The 12,700-nt window shown below is 35.2% G+C and overlaps 9 protein-coding genes across 9 annotated transcripts; 3 read left to right on the forward strand and 6 right to left on the reverse strand.

Annotated features, from left to right (window-relative positions):
- Positions 1–360: 360 nt before the first annotated feature.
- Positions 361–1,564, reverse strand: BEWA_018240 (hypothetical protein; the record flags this gene model as incomplete). Its single annotated transcript, XM_004828590.1, has 1 exon — positions 361–1,564. Exon 1 carries the CDS (start codon positions 1,474–1,476, stop codon positions 361–363), a length of 1,116 nt encoding a protein of 371 aa, XP_004828647.1. The 5' UTR covers positions 1,477–1,564.
- A 39-nt stretch (positions 1,565–1,603) lies between these two features.
- Positions 1,604–2,522, forward strand: BEWA_018250 (3-5 exonuclease domain containing protein). Its single transcript, XM_004828591.1, has 4 exons — positions 1,604–1,762; positions 1,800–1,902; positions 1,945–2,132; positions 2,168–2,522. The coding sequence occupies exons 1-4, from the start codon at positions 1,640–1,642 to the stop codon at positions 2,489–2,491; spliced, it is 738 nt and encodes a 245-aa protein (XP_004828648.1). The 5' UTR covers positions 1,604–1,639; the 3' UTR covers positions 2,492–2,522.
- BEWA_018260 (hypothetical protein) lies at positions 2,488–3,146 on the reverse strand (the record flags this gene model as incomplete). The annotated part of the gene is made up of 2 exons (XM_004828592.1): positions 2,488–2,978; positions 3,014–3,146. The coding sequence occupies 2 exons, from the start codon at positions 3,144–3,146 to the stop codon at positions 2,488–2,490; spliced, it is 624 nt and encodes a 207-aa protein (XP_004828649.1).
- Positions 3,147–3,891: 745 nt separating this feature from the next.
- Positions 3,892–4,788, forward strand: BEWA_018270 (hypothetical protein; the record flags this gene model as incomplete). Its single annotated transcript, XM_004828593.1, has 1 exon — positions 3,892–4,788. One exon carries the CDS (start codon positions 3,892–3,894, stop codon positions 4,786–4,788), a length of 897 nt encoding a protein of 298 aa, XP_004828650.1.
- A 74-nt stretch (positions 4,789–4,862) lies between these two features.
- On the reverse strand, positions 4,863–5,261 carry BEWA_018280 (U6 small nuclear ribonucleoprotein, putative; the record flags this gene model as incomplete). Its single annotated transcript, XM_004828594.1, has 4 exons — positions 4,863–4,937; positions 4,977–5,072; positions 5,113–5,198; positions 5,237–5,261. 4 exons carry the CDS (start codon positions 5,259–5,261, stop codon positions 4,863–4,865), a joined length of 282 nt encoding a protein of 93 aa, XP_004828651.1.
- A 149-nt stretch (positions 5,262–5,410) lies between these two features.
- Positions 5,411–7,575, forward strand: BEWA_018290 (long-chain acyl-CoA synthetase, putative; the record flags this gene model as incomplete). Its single annotated transcript, XM_004828595.1, has 2 exons — positions 5,411–5,525; positions 5,567–7,575. 2 exons carry the CDS (start codon positions 5,411–5,413, stop codon positions 7,573–7,575), a joined length of 2,124 nt encoding a protein of 707 aa, XP_004828652.1.
- A 7-nt stretch (positions 7,576–7,582) lies between these two features.
- Positions 7,583–9,313, reverse strand: BEWA_018300 (hypothetical protein; the record flags this gene model as incomplete). Its single annotated transcript, XM_004828596.1, has 2 exons — positions 7,583–9,208; positions 9,245–9,313. 2 exons carry the CDS (start codon positions 9,311–9,313, stop codon positions 7,583–7,585), a joined length of 1,695 nt encoding a protein of 564 aa, XP_004828653.1.
- Positions 9,314–9,389: 76 nt separating this feature from the next.
- On the reverse strand, positions 9,390–9,773 carry BEWA_018310 (hypothetical protein; the record flags this gene model as incomplete). Its single annotated transcript, XM_004828597.1, has 2 exons — positions 9,390–9,461; positions 9,504–9,773. 2 exons carry the CDS (start codon positions 9,771–9,773, stop codon positions 9,390–9,392), a joined length of 342 nt encoding a protein of 113 aa, XP_004828654.1.
- A 141-nt stretch (positions 9,774–9,914) lies between these two features.
- BEWA_018320 (hypothetical protein) lies at positions 9,915–12,566 on the reverse strand (the record flags this gene model as incomplete). Its single annotated transcript, XM_004828598.1, has 2 exons — positions 9,915–12,268; positions 12,317–12,566. The coding sequence occupies 2 exons, from the start codon at positions 12,564–12,566 to the stop codon at positions 9,915–9,917; spliced, it is 2,604 nt and encodes an 867-aa protein (XP_004828655.1).
- Between the last annotated feature and the right edge of the window lie 134 nt (positions 12,567–12,700).

The following is a 12,700-nucleotide window of genomic DNA, read 5'->3' on the forward strand; positions in this document are numbered from 1 at the left end:
ATCGCTCATCAGTCAACGTCATAGCCTTAACAATCCTAATACTATTTTTTCTATTCTTGTCGTTCGCTTCTCCCTATGTCTGGACAAAATTCTGGTATTTTTAGTTCTATAAGAGGAAAATGAACTTCTTTTTAGGGTTGTGGTAACATCTGTGTTCATAGTACTTCTGATCGTAGATTTACTATTTATATCGTCTTCTAGTATAGTTTTTGACCCATTTTACAGGTAAATTATACACATATACACATAATTTACAACTACAGTAACTGGGATGTAAACATGTCCACAACAAAGTATTCCTAGGTAATGGAGTCCTCACACTGTTTTAAATAATCATGGATATATGATATTTAATACAATTTATCCAAAGCAAATGTCTTGACGTATTGGAACGAATAGTTTATATGACTTTACTGCTACTCTGAGGTCGCGTTTTCCAGTCCTGTATTGCGATTGGTTCTGAGTCATTATTATTTGCCTCTTCTCGGACTTTTTCTTAAATTTGAAATTCTCTTGTTTGTTTTTTAAGTTATAGGAGCTATGCACAACAAGGTTTTGTTTGTAAATGTAGGATAGTTCACGATGAACAGCCTCCTTCCCATTTGGCAGACTTAGGTTACCGCTTTCGGTAATGTGCGCCTTTTTCAACCCATAGCTTGACAAAAGTTCCGTAATTTTGTCACCGTCTGTTGTTGTAGTTATAACATCCTCCCAGTCATCTTCATTGTCTGCGCCATCATTTGAGTTCAATACAGTGGGAGGAAGATTAGTAATAAACCTTAAGTATGACCCAGTGAAGTCGTAAAACTGTCTAATTTCATCAAAGTTGTCATCATTTAGTTTATGATGTTGTTTTCCAACCATGTGATGTAAAACTGCATAATGATCAGCAAACAGCCTATTACAATAAATGCAAACATTATACTCAATAATTTTATCATGTACAAACCTCAACAGACCAGGCAAATCAGAGATATACTCCTTTTCTGGCAAATAGAAACTATATTGTTTTTCCATATATTTTACATTTTCCAAAATATTTTCACTTACTACATTACTAAACAAGCATTTTTTAACATCAAATTCCGTAATATTCCTGGTAGTTTCTGTCTGAACTGATTCTTCACGTTGCGCTTGTGACGATTGTTTTGAGCTGCCTTTTGATTTCAAAGAAGAGTGATCACCCTTAGACTTATTAGACAGATTTCTGTCACTTGTTTTTGATGTTTTAGCTGCTAGAAGCTCCTGTATCTGAGCTTTAATTACGACGTAATCGTCGTAAGATATAGGATTTATCTGGGAATTCTTGCGCTTTACATTATACAGGTGCCACTCGGATTTAAAGTGCAATTTCTGAGAGGAAGGATCTGAGAAACTTACATCACAAGTAGAGCACTTCCTGGTTTCCTGAGTTGTGGCCTGTGGCGCCAAAACTTTGTTTTTAATAAAGCAGAGATTGGCACTCATTTTAGGCATCTATGCATTTTAAACGTTATAATTATAAATACGCCCATTATACTTCCAAATAAAGATGAAATATTAACTAGATGAATATCTACTGACCTAGATCTCTCTGGTCTGTGGGAATGTAGCCTTCCATTACAGTGCATATGGAATCAGAATACCTTTTGGTTACCACATGGCCATTTTATGGTTGAAACTAGCGTTATTAGTTAGACTAGGAGGTTCGTTTACAATCAGGTATTGCTCTTACAAGAATCAGCCAAGCTTCCTTTTTAAATTATATTCTACAGCAATACAGGTGAAATCGTTTTTTATATCATATATCCACTATGTAGTTTGAAGATCCAGAGCTTGCTGTGTTCAAGGGTAAAAACATTATAATCGATAATACGAATGTGAATGAATATAACACATCAGTAGAGCAGATTTTGAATACAAGTAAGATGTTTTAGCTATAACATCCTACAATTTTAAATTTAGGATGTGTTGGATTTGATTTGGAATATCTTCCAGACTATTATGCATCCATTCGTGAGATATCCGATCGGCGTAAACCCTCATTAGTCCAGATTTGCGGAGATTCCACGTGTCTTATCTATCTAATTTACAAAATCGGCTACATACCACTCTCGTTGCTAAATATTCTCAACAACACAAATATACTAAAGGTCGTTCTTCCATGTATAGACATTAATATATTTAGGTTTCCCACGGGGCTCCATCGGATATGCTTTTGCTGTATAGGCACTTTGGAACTATATGCACTAATTTTGTAGATTTGTTAAAAATTTGTAGAGAAAACAAAATACATCCTACAACACTTCAAAATGCTACTGCACACGTACTAAATCTCAAACTTTCTAAGAGACAGCAGTGTTCTAACTGGGAAGCAAAAACATTAACAACAGAGCAAATAGCGTATGCTTCTACTGATGCCTGGGTTACACGTCAGATTTATTTGCAGCTGAGCCCTTCAAAAGTTGACAAATTGTTTATCAATTCGAATGGTGAAATTGAAACTGCTTAAAGTTTAAATCTTAATCTTTTGACTATTTTGTTTTCTTCTTCCTTTACGAGTTTATTGTACATCTTCCTGTGTATAAGGTTTACGGGATATATTATATATAGTAACCTCCTGGAAACCGGTGAAGAGATGCATGATTTTTCTATACGTCTCTTCACATTTTTGATGTGTGAATTAAGCCTTTTGTAACTTAGTAGTGGTATAGTATGTGGTATTTCCAGTGTATTGTGCGATTCCACCAGGAATCCATTTCTGGTCAAAGTTATACCTTTGTAATTAAATATACCATTATCCTTTAGAAAATTCACGACGGATTGGCGTGTTTTGAACATCTTGAATTTTGGATCGTATAATAGATATTGTTTCCTTTTTTCATTCCTGAGTTTGTAATGCAACATATAGAGTAAGCACGATAGCATATTTCGGGGCTCATAATTAGACAATTCAATTTCATACGTTTTCTTAGTACTTGTATTGTCGATGACTTTCTCTGAATCAAAATGATTATTAATGACTTTTACATACCGAGTTCTGTTACAAATGACTCCACTAATGAACTTTTAGATGGCAAATCCCAGTTTGTAATTATGAAACTGAAAGTATTTTGCAGTTGAGAAACTAGAGTAGATTCGTATTTCTGGTAAAAAAATATGTTCATGGATTTCGCCTTTAGCCTATTATAGAAATCACCAACAGATCTAGGAATATCATAATGAATAATTACGTCGACATTTGGTATTTTACACAGGGCTTTATCCGATAGAAGTAAGATGCTTTCACATTTCCTGCAGATTTAAAATAAAGTTGTTCATATTAGACAAGGTCAGATATACTTTCTCACCTAAAATTTCTTTTTGCTTGATATTGATGCACTTTAATGTCTGGGAATATTTGTATCCTGAATAGCACCGGATTTGTGACTTCTTAGATATATTGAACAAACTTTTTAGAAACTTGCGATATATATTTGAATCTAAAATACTCGGCGTATATGCATATTTTTTGTTTTGAATTAGCGGAGAGTATTTTCTCTAGACTTTCTTGAAGTATGTTTAGTTTGTGCGTATCATTTATAGCCAGAATTCCATAATTTTCTGATTTCGGACATACACATTTGACAGAGTTACTTCACATACTTGCGCTAGACAGAGATTTTATAGTACCTTTGTAATGGAATATATTTACAAAGCTTTGAACGTACAGTTTCCGGTTTTGTTTGCTAATTCAGAATCGAGAACTAGATTGGTGTTATTCCTACCGGGTTTATAAAAACCAATTCTTGTTTTAAACTTATGATTATACCGTTTATAAAATAATACTCTTGATACATTTATATTACACATAATAAGTATACATTGGAATTCTTGACTTCCATTAACCACTATTGCCTGTGGGACAATTATATGGCAGTTTCACGCACATTTTATCATATATTACATTCATTTTTAAAGATGATAAAATCACAACTGCTAAAAGCAGGATTTTCGCTATCTAACTATTTTCAGACGGCATTTCTTGACGAAACTAGGCAAGATGTGTCATATCCAGGTGATTTTGATAGTAATCAACAAATACAGGATACTAGACTGCCTACATTGTTACGGCCTATCTTTGACTCATTTAGACCGTATTTTAAGCTAACATATCCGGAAATTTTGAATAATGTGCGATGCTTGGTATTACCTGTTGGTAAGGTTAAACATCTGGTCCCTGATTTGTACATACCAACTGTTTCTATAGTAACATTTATACTGATAAATTCAATATTGTCATGTACAAATTCTTCCGGAACAACAACATTTGGAGATGCCCTGTCGCGTTCTCTTTACAGGGTTATATTTGTACACCTCGGTGAAATTACTCTATTGACAATTCTTTTGTATTTTATATCATCTGGAGGTTATTCTAAACCGATTTCTGGCAATTTTTTGCAACAAAGTAACCAAAACTTTCACGGTAATCTGCATCAACCAGCCAGTAGCACACAGCCATATGGAGTCACGCAATTTACGGAAGAGAGTTCTATAATGAAACAATCTAATTTTCAAAAGGCTTCAATCAAATTGCCGGAAAAATTATTCATAGTAGGATATAAATACTTACTGATAGACAATTTTCTAATCGCAGCATCAATTATACCCCTCAAGATGGGCAAAATCGTACTGATCATATATGTGTGCGCTTCCGCACTGATCTTCTCATTGAGATCCATAAAATCTCTAGGGAACACTTCGAATCCTCTCATATTTGTGTTCCCAGTTTTGCAACCCCTTTTCTTCTATATACTATTACCCAAGTAAACGGTGGAATGAATTATTATAATGCAATTTTTATGCGATATTATTGTTATTTACACTTTGGCATTTAATAGTAACTACTGTTCATGGTGAGAAAGGAGAATCAAGGAATCCCCGCGTATGAATACAGTTCCACTGTCCCTCTGTACACTCTAAAAAATTTTGAATTGTCGCATATGCACAAAACAAACCTTTTTGATCTCTTCATTTGTTGTTGGCTCAATTTCGGCAGTTGTAATTGTCTCCTTGGCGTCGGACAGGATCATATTGCAATGCTCATCATAGGCCTGATTGAATCTTATGTACACATTGAACCATAATACTTACGTGTAATCTTCCAACTATCTCTCTACCACCTTTACATCTCAAATATATTACTTCATCTAGATTCAAGCGGATCATGTCCAGTGGTTCTGCGAGCTAGTATAACACATACATGTGTTTGACATACGCTGAAGAGAGCCTGTCGTCGCCATGGCGATAAAAATATGTATAACAAAGCTGTCTACCGTTATGCGCAATGATTTATACTTTATGCTGAGTGCCCAAGTTGATTCCCCATAAAGTGATAGTTTTCTGAGTTTGGCCTTAGAAGCATGCTCGCATCATTTCATGAATTATGAAAATGGAAGATTCCAAATATTTCCTTAGAAAGCACATTTCTAGGCTCGGAGAGCGTAGGAATATCTCCTTGAGGAATATCAAATATTCCAAACTCGTAGAGAAAAACAACAAAAAGGGTAACTTTTATAACATTGCTATTTCACACCTCGTAATTTAGGGGAAAGTGATATTTATGGGTGCTTAGAAGTAGAAGGTTTCTCTTCAGAATTGGCAGAGTATCCTGAGCACATAAATACGAGGTTAGTAAATTTTCATTTAAATAAATCACTTTCTTGTAGCTTCGATCTCTTGTGTGAGGTTTCTAAGTTTTTTGGGGATAAAGATCATTTGGGATCACGCAGTAGGACCCTCTTGCCAGATGGTTCGGAAAAGTTGGGTAGCTATGTCTTCACATCGTACAACCACTCGGTAAATACAGTGAAAGTTATCGGTACAGCCTTGACTTTTGAGTGTTTGCCTGAGAAATCGACCTTTGATTGCCCTATATTGAAGGAAGCATACATTTTGGGAATATGGGCAGTTAATTGCCCATATTGGTTGCTAACTGATTACGCATCTATTGCTTATGGCATTATCACAGTTCCAATGTATGAAACTCTTGGGGATGAGGCTCTATTGAACATTATGTCTACGACTCAGATGAAGATAATGTGTATAGATTCCAAGAAATTGCCTATACTAAAACGTCTGTCTAGCAAGATAAAGTATTTGGAAACCATAATCATATTCGATACGGTCGCAGACGGTGATATGGAGATCATAAAGGAGTTAGGATTGAAGTACTTGCTCATGGATGATTTGGTAGAGAAATACAAGGATAGAGTCAAAGAACCACTTAAATCCAAACGTACTGATATCTGTACAATAATATATACATCTGGTACATCAGGCGCACCAAAAGGCTCTGTTTATACCAATGAAGGCATACTTTCCTTGGGTACAAGGCTATCGAATGTCGAGAATAGAATTAGAATGCAACAATATGCAACAGTTCTCAGCTACCTCCCACTCACACATGTATATCAGCGTTTCGTAGAACACTTTTGCTGTACATATGCAGTGCGTATAGGGTATTATTCTGGGAATATAAGGGCGATACTGGATGATCTGAATGAACTCCGTCCAACGATTTTTATTGGTGTTCCCAGGGTTTTCACGAAGATATTACACAAGATTCGCACTGGAATTGAGGCAAAACCCCGTCTTGTTCGTTATATTATGAAGAGAGCTCTTGAGAGAAAGCGTGAGACTTTCAAAACATCCCCAGAAGATCCAACTCATTGGCTTTACGACATATTTATGAAAAAGGTCAAGAGTCAATTTGGTGGTGCAATAGAATCCTTTGTATTAGGTTCTGCGGCAATGACTGAATCTGATATAACAGATTTCCAAGCGTTTCTAACAGCGCCAGTTTCAGAGGGTTGGGGAACCACGGAGGTTGGAGTTGCATTTTTGCAGGATTATCGCGATACTACAAAGGGTACAATTGGAGGACCTTTGCATGGAGTTCAGTTCAAGCTTCGTTCCATTGAGGCACTTGAATATGATGCAAGAGGTACACCCCCTAGAGGGGAGCTCCTTGTAAAATCTCCGGGAATTATGCTTGGTTACCTTGCCAATCCCTCACTCACATCTGAAGTCCTCGATTCTGATGGATGGTATCACACCGGTGATGTTGTTGAACTTTTGGATAATATGGGTGTAAAGATATTGGATAGGGCCAGGAATATTTTTAAAATTAGTCAGGGCGAATATATTGCACCAGATAAGCTTGAGAATGCGTATGTGAACGCCAAACTAGTTGAACAAGTTTATGTTCATGGGGAATCTACAGAATGTCACATAGTTGGCATAGTAGTTGTAGCTTCGGAAGAGGTACAGAAATGGGCAAGCCAGAAAGGCTTAAACAAGCCCGTTTCTGACTTACTGCATGATACGGAGCTGATAAATGCAGTTCGCAAGCAATTCGATGAAATTGCAAACGCACAAAACTTCAACTCTCTTGAAAGACTGAAGATATTCAAATTAGTAGATCAGTTATTTAGTACTGAGAATGGTCTATTGACGCCAACATTCAAATCTGTGCGATTCAAGATTAAAGCTTACTACGAATCCGAAATAAAGGAAATGTATAATTCAACTAGAGAACAGTTACAAGAATCTTGATTCGCATTTAGGGCAATCTGCGATTTCTAAGTATTTGTACTATGTGATTTTTTGGATCAGCGTTTGACATTAACTTGTATATCTTCTTCAAGTCATAATTCGTGGGTGATAGATCTTTTAGAATCTTTGTTAGTATAGATTTAGAAGATTCTGTACAAGTGATTGTCTTTTCATTTTCTGGTTGCAATTCGCCAGTTGCCTCCAGACAAGCTAGTAGGTAGAGAGTGAAGGCAATTTTAGATCTATTACCGTCTTGTATGTGCCCTAGTGCATCGTAGAATGTTTTTACGAGGTTGTCGTCTTTGGCGGATACATAGGCATCTATTGTCTTCATGAGATCGTCAATGTTTTCACATGTGCTTACGGGTTCCCTTTCGCTGTTCACCCCAGTCGTAAGTCCGAATATTGTATTCTTTGGAATGAGATTCCCCTTATTTGCAATGATGTAGTGTATTAGGGGACTCAAGCCATTCCCGTTTATTATGGCAAAGAGTACACTAATAAATATGCTATTATGGCGTATATTTGCTCGCATCTCAATTATTTGTCCGCTTATTATACATTCATACGTCATTGTACTAAAGTTCTCACATGCAGTGAAGCACTGCAATGCATCCGGATTTTTGTCTATTACTTCTTCAATTTTGAGATTGTATGTGTTATCGAGTATGATGCGATACACTGTACTTCCAGAATCAATTGCGTTTATTTGCGCCAAATTACCATCTACCATGTAGAGAGGTTCTAAGGAGTAGGACGTTATAGGGATATTTCCGCAAGTTATATATTTTGTAATGCTCTTGGCAATTATATGTACCAAAATGGAGGATTCCACCGTAGCGATAATAATATGATGATCCTCATTACTTGATATTAACTTATAGCATTTCAACATCTCTATATTTTTATTTAAATCTACTATAGTTTTTAATGGACTAATTTCCGTTTTAGAATCGTTTATATTAGGAAATGTAACATCGTCACGCTCAAATTTTACTTTAAATGTTCTTATTGAAGTTCCAACTGAGAAATAAATATTAAACACCAAGTCTTTATCGTTACTATCTTGTATACCAAATATAGAGTAACACAAACCCACATCAACAATTGCCAGGGTTTTTGCATACAACAAACTGGAATAAATCTTCTTGCTGGCAACCGGGAAATTTTCAAAACATTTAGTAAAATCAAATCTATCAATACTATCAAAAGGTTGATTCAAGACTTCATAGCCAGCAATAGCAGGAATTTCATTTTCTTTAGACGCCCTCTTGTTATTAATTGTATCATATTCTTCATCGTCAGATTCACCAAAATCAAACTTTTTTTTCTTTTTGGACCTTTGTGGCCTGGATACTGTATTTTCTTGCATCACTGCTCTGACAGATGCAGTTGGAAGATTGGATATCCATGCGAGTACAATGTATTCGCCAGAACATATTGCAGCAAGGAATCCGGTATCCACATTGTTTACAACGGGTTGAACAAAATCTAGTGATGAAAATCCAGCATTGTTCAATGTTGATAGTACATCCTTCATTATTATTTCTTTATTATTGTGATCGCTTACAACAACTCCAACATTGTTATTGCGTATGTCATCTTCAATGGATTTTCTTAGATCCAAAACATTCTGAAAGCGTATGACATATTAGACATGTAACAGTACCTCCATATGAAAGATATCACTTTCAGTGTTAGGACGGATTGGGATCCAAAGATCGATACGATTATCCATAGTCACTGTACACAATGCGCACGCTTGTAGATCATCCTTTATTTTATATTTAGGCGTCCAACAGACCCAGACAAATCTATATATAACATAAAATTAACAAAAGTCCTAACTTTGGAGAATCCACGGTGGAGAGTGAACACATCGACCTCTGCATATGAAATATTATATACAATTCATGAATAATACAAACCTGAAGATTTTTAAATGCCCTTTTCCCATCTGTATCCTCAATATAGTTAGGTTTTAAGGCATTTTTTCCAGAGGTTTCCCTTGATTTTATATCAATGTCCAGTTTCGAAGTAACTTCAAAATATTCATTCACATATTTAAATGTGTAAATTTTATTAGAAAGGGAAAGAGCAACCTGTCCGTCTACGGAAGGGGAAACTATGGAACTCTTAGAAATAGCATGGAAAACGGATGTTGTGAAAGTATCCTCTAGACGAAATAGAAGTGACATTATGTATAAAAATTGTTATTATATTACATTCACCAGCTATTGGAATTTATACGAGATAGGAGTAGATCTTTCGCGGATTTCACCGCATCGGGAGTGGTGTTTTTCCTTTTGCGTTTTACTTCTGAGCTTCCCGAGGGTTTCTCATTTTTTTCTATACAAAACAATTATACACTTAATCTTAAGGAACTTGCCTGGGAAATGTGTATGTTGAGAATTATTCCCGAGATTAGTTTGTATATTTGGATCATCTTTGTTCTGCATTTCCCTTTTGGTTCTTTCATGATTTTTGTCTGTTATGTTGTTTTTTCCATTTGTTTTTTCTTTGGAAGTCGTCCTTTTAAACTTGTCTTTACTTCCTATGATAAGAGCCCTTCCAGGCGCCGCTTGTAATTTAGAATTATCAATGAACAATAATGGTCGCTTATTTTTTCTTTCAAAGAGGTCTTTAACTTTAAGAACTTGCTGTAGATGTATTACAACGACTTTTGTGACATCTAATGGTATGTTTACTTTTGTACTGTTTGTTTCATTCACTATTTTGGCAACTATGTCGCTGAGTCTCTTATACGATTGATCGAACAATGGTTGTTGCAATGTGTTTTCTTCAACTATATATCCAAAATCTGTGTCACCTATAGTGCTTATGACTGATAGACTGATATTGACCATTTGTATAAACACTAACATCTCATTTCCAACTAATCTATATATGCTATGAACCCCCTTTATTCTTTTCCATATTTTGGAACGTTTCAAGAAATAAGCAATCCCATAGTCTCCCATATTACTCTCGCTCGTCTTATCTGTATCCTTGTTCAGTGTGGATTCTTTTAAATTAGTCGTATTTTGACTGCCAGTGTTGGTTTCTTTACCTTCAATTGTTTGGAGTGAATCATCGTTTCCAAGAGAATCATCTTCTTTATCTGAACAAAAAACATTGTTTTGGGTGGATATATCACAGAGGGGCTCTGCATTGGAGTCATTTTTGGATACAAGCTTAATGTTCTCATTGTAAGTAGAAGAAATCTCTGTTTCATGTTGAATATCCCTTTTATCTTCCAGACAAGAGCCAGTGTTAGAACCCTTTGTGGTTTCAGTATTTCCTTTAGCCTTTGTGTTTCCGTCCTTTTTATCCTGTTTCATTTGCACAGATTTTGATGCGTTAGCATGATCTTTGTATTCTTTTAGGATTTTACGAATGTTTCCAATGTTTTTAGAAAGGCTTTTGATAGATTCAGTAAAAGAATCTACGAGTATATTTTTTTTCTCTATAGCTTGCAGTTTAGTTGTTAGTTTTGACCTCAACTTCTCAGTCTGCTCACAAATCATGTGTTCGTTATGTAAGATGACTTGTGTTAACCACTCCTTGTGTAGATCATATGGCGACATTGCATTAGTTATGGATATAATTGATCTTACTATCCACCTCAAAATTCTACCATTAACCCCTATAATTCTCCATGGCAATATGCAGTTCAGACCAAAAATTTTGAATTCATCATTTTTTATCTTCTGTTTTTTTGAAATGGTTTCATCTTCATTTTTTCCATTTGAATTCACCAATTTGCTCTTTGGTTTTGGTTCTTGCACTTTCACTAATTTTTTGAAAATAGATTCCAGGAAAATTTTAAGTTTAGTACGTATCACTTTGTCAGTAAGATGATCAGCTATATTTTTGTTTGCATTCTCGAATTCATAGTATATTGTAAGGAACTGTTTTGGAATCCTTGACATATATTTTCTCCAACCACCTGGATTGAAAAATAATGTACATTCGTTTTCCTTTATAGAATTTTTTGCAATTTCCATCTTAAATGCATCGTAACAGTTTGCTATGAAATCGCTTGGTTTGATTTCTTGTATGTCTATATCTTCATCTTCTTCACTCCAATCGGAGAATTCTCTTTCCATGTCTCTTTTTAACAAAATATCATTTCTGCTCATATTTAATTCAGACAACATGGCACTATCATCAATGAATGGATCATTAATATCGTAATGCATGTCATCACCACCTTCCTTCAGATATGATGAAGGATCTCCTACTATACCCTGTATATTCAGTCTGTCAGTGATAGAGCGTATACAGCGTAAAAGTGGATCATTTGGTCTATTTTCTAACCATACAACATCATCAATATTGTCTTCGTGCTGTAAGCCTCTTTGAGATTCTACATAGCTAATATCCCCTCTGTTTTGTGTACCATATTCGTACGTTGTTTGCGATTGTATTGCGTAATTTATGTTGTTATTATCATCTATACCACAAGTATTATTGTCTATTGGATATTTTTTAGATTTGTTCCTATTTTCGCTGCGAAATCCATCATCTTTAATTTTCATATCTTCCAGGTATGATTCTTCATAAATGAAATTACTTTCATCACCATATTTCTTCAGACACTCGGAGTAGAAGTCTATTATAGTCGGAACAACAACTTTTCGTCCAATGTGTTCGATATATTTCGTCTTCAGTTTGACATCAACATAAATACCTATTTACACATTGTTGTAAATCTAGAGTATATTATTACGACCCAAACCTGGAAGGTATTTTTCTATCGATGGTTCCTCATATGTGTCATCTTCGTCTGTTAAATCTTGTTCGATTAGCTCTTCTTCTGTTTTCGATAAGTGGTCTTTTGGCTTTGTATCAATTGAATTATCATCCTTTTTAACACTTATGCTATGTACGGTTGCTGTACTTGAATTATTTGTGTTTTTATTTGATACTATATTTTGGATTTTGACGAAAGAGTTATTTAATTTATTTTCTGGATCATGATCAGCCATATCATACAAATAAATGCTAAATATAGGATAGGTATATTAGGATTAGAACAAAGGGGGATTCATTTATCTTTGGAGCCACATCCCCTTATATAAATTCTCAGAAGTAATACAAAACATATAATCGGGACGCCGCC

The sequence above is a fragment of the Theileria equi genome, chromosome 1, assembly GCF_000342415.1.
Source record: "Theileria equi strain WA chromosome 1, complete sequence".
Classification (NCBI taxonomy): Eukaryota; Apicomplexa; class Aconoidasida; order Piroplasmida; family Theileriidae; genus Theileria; species Theileria equi.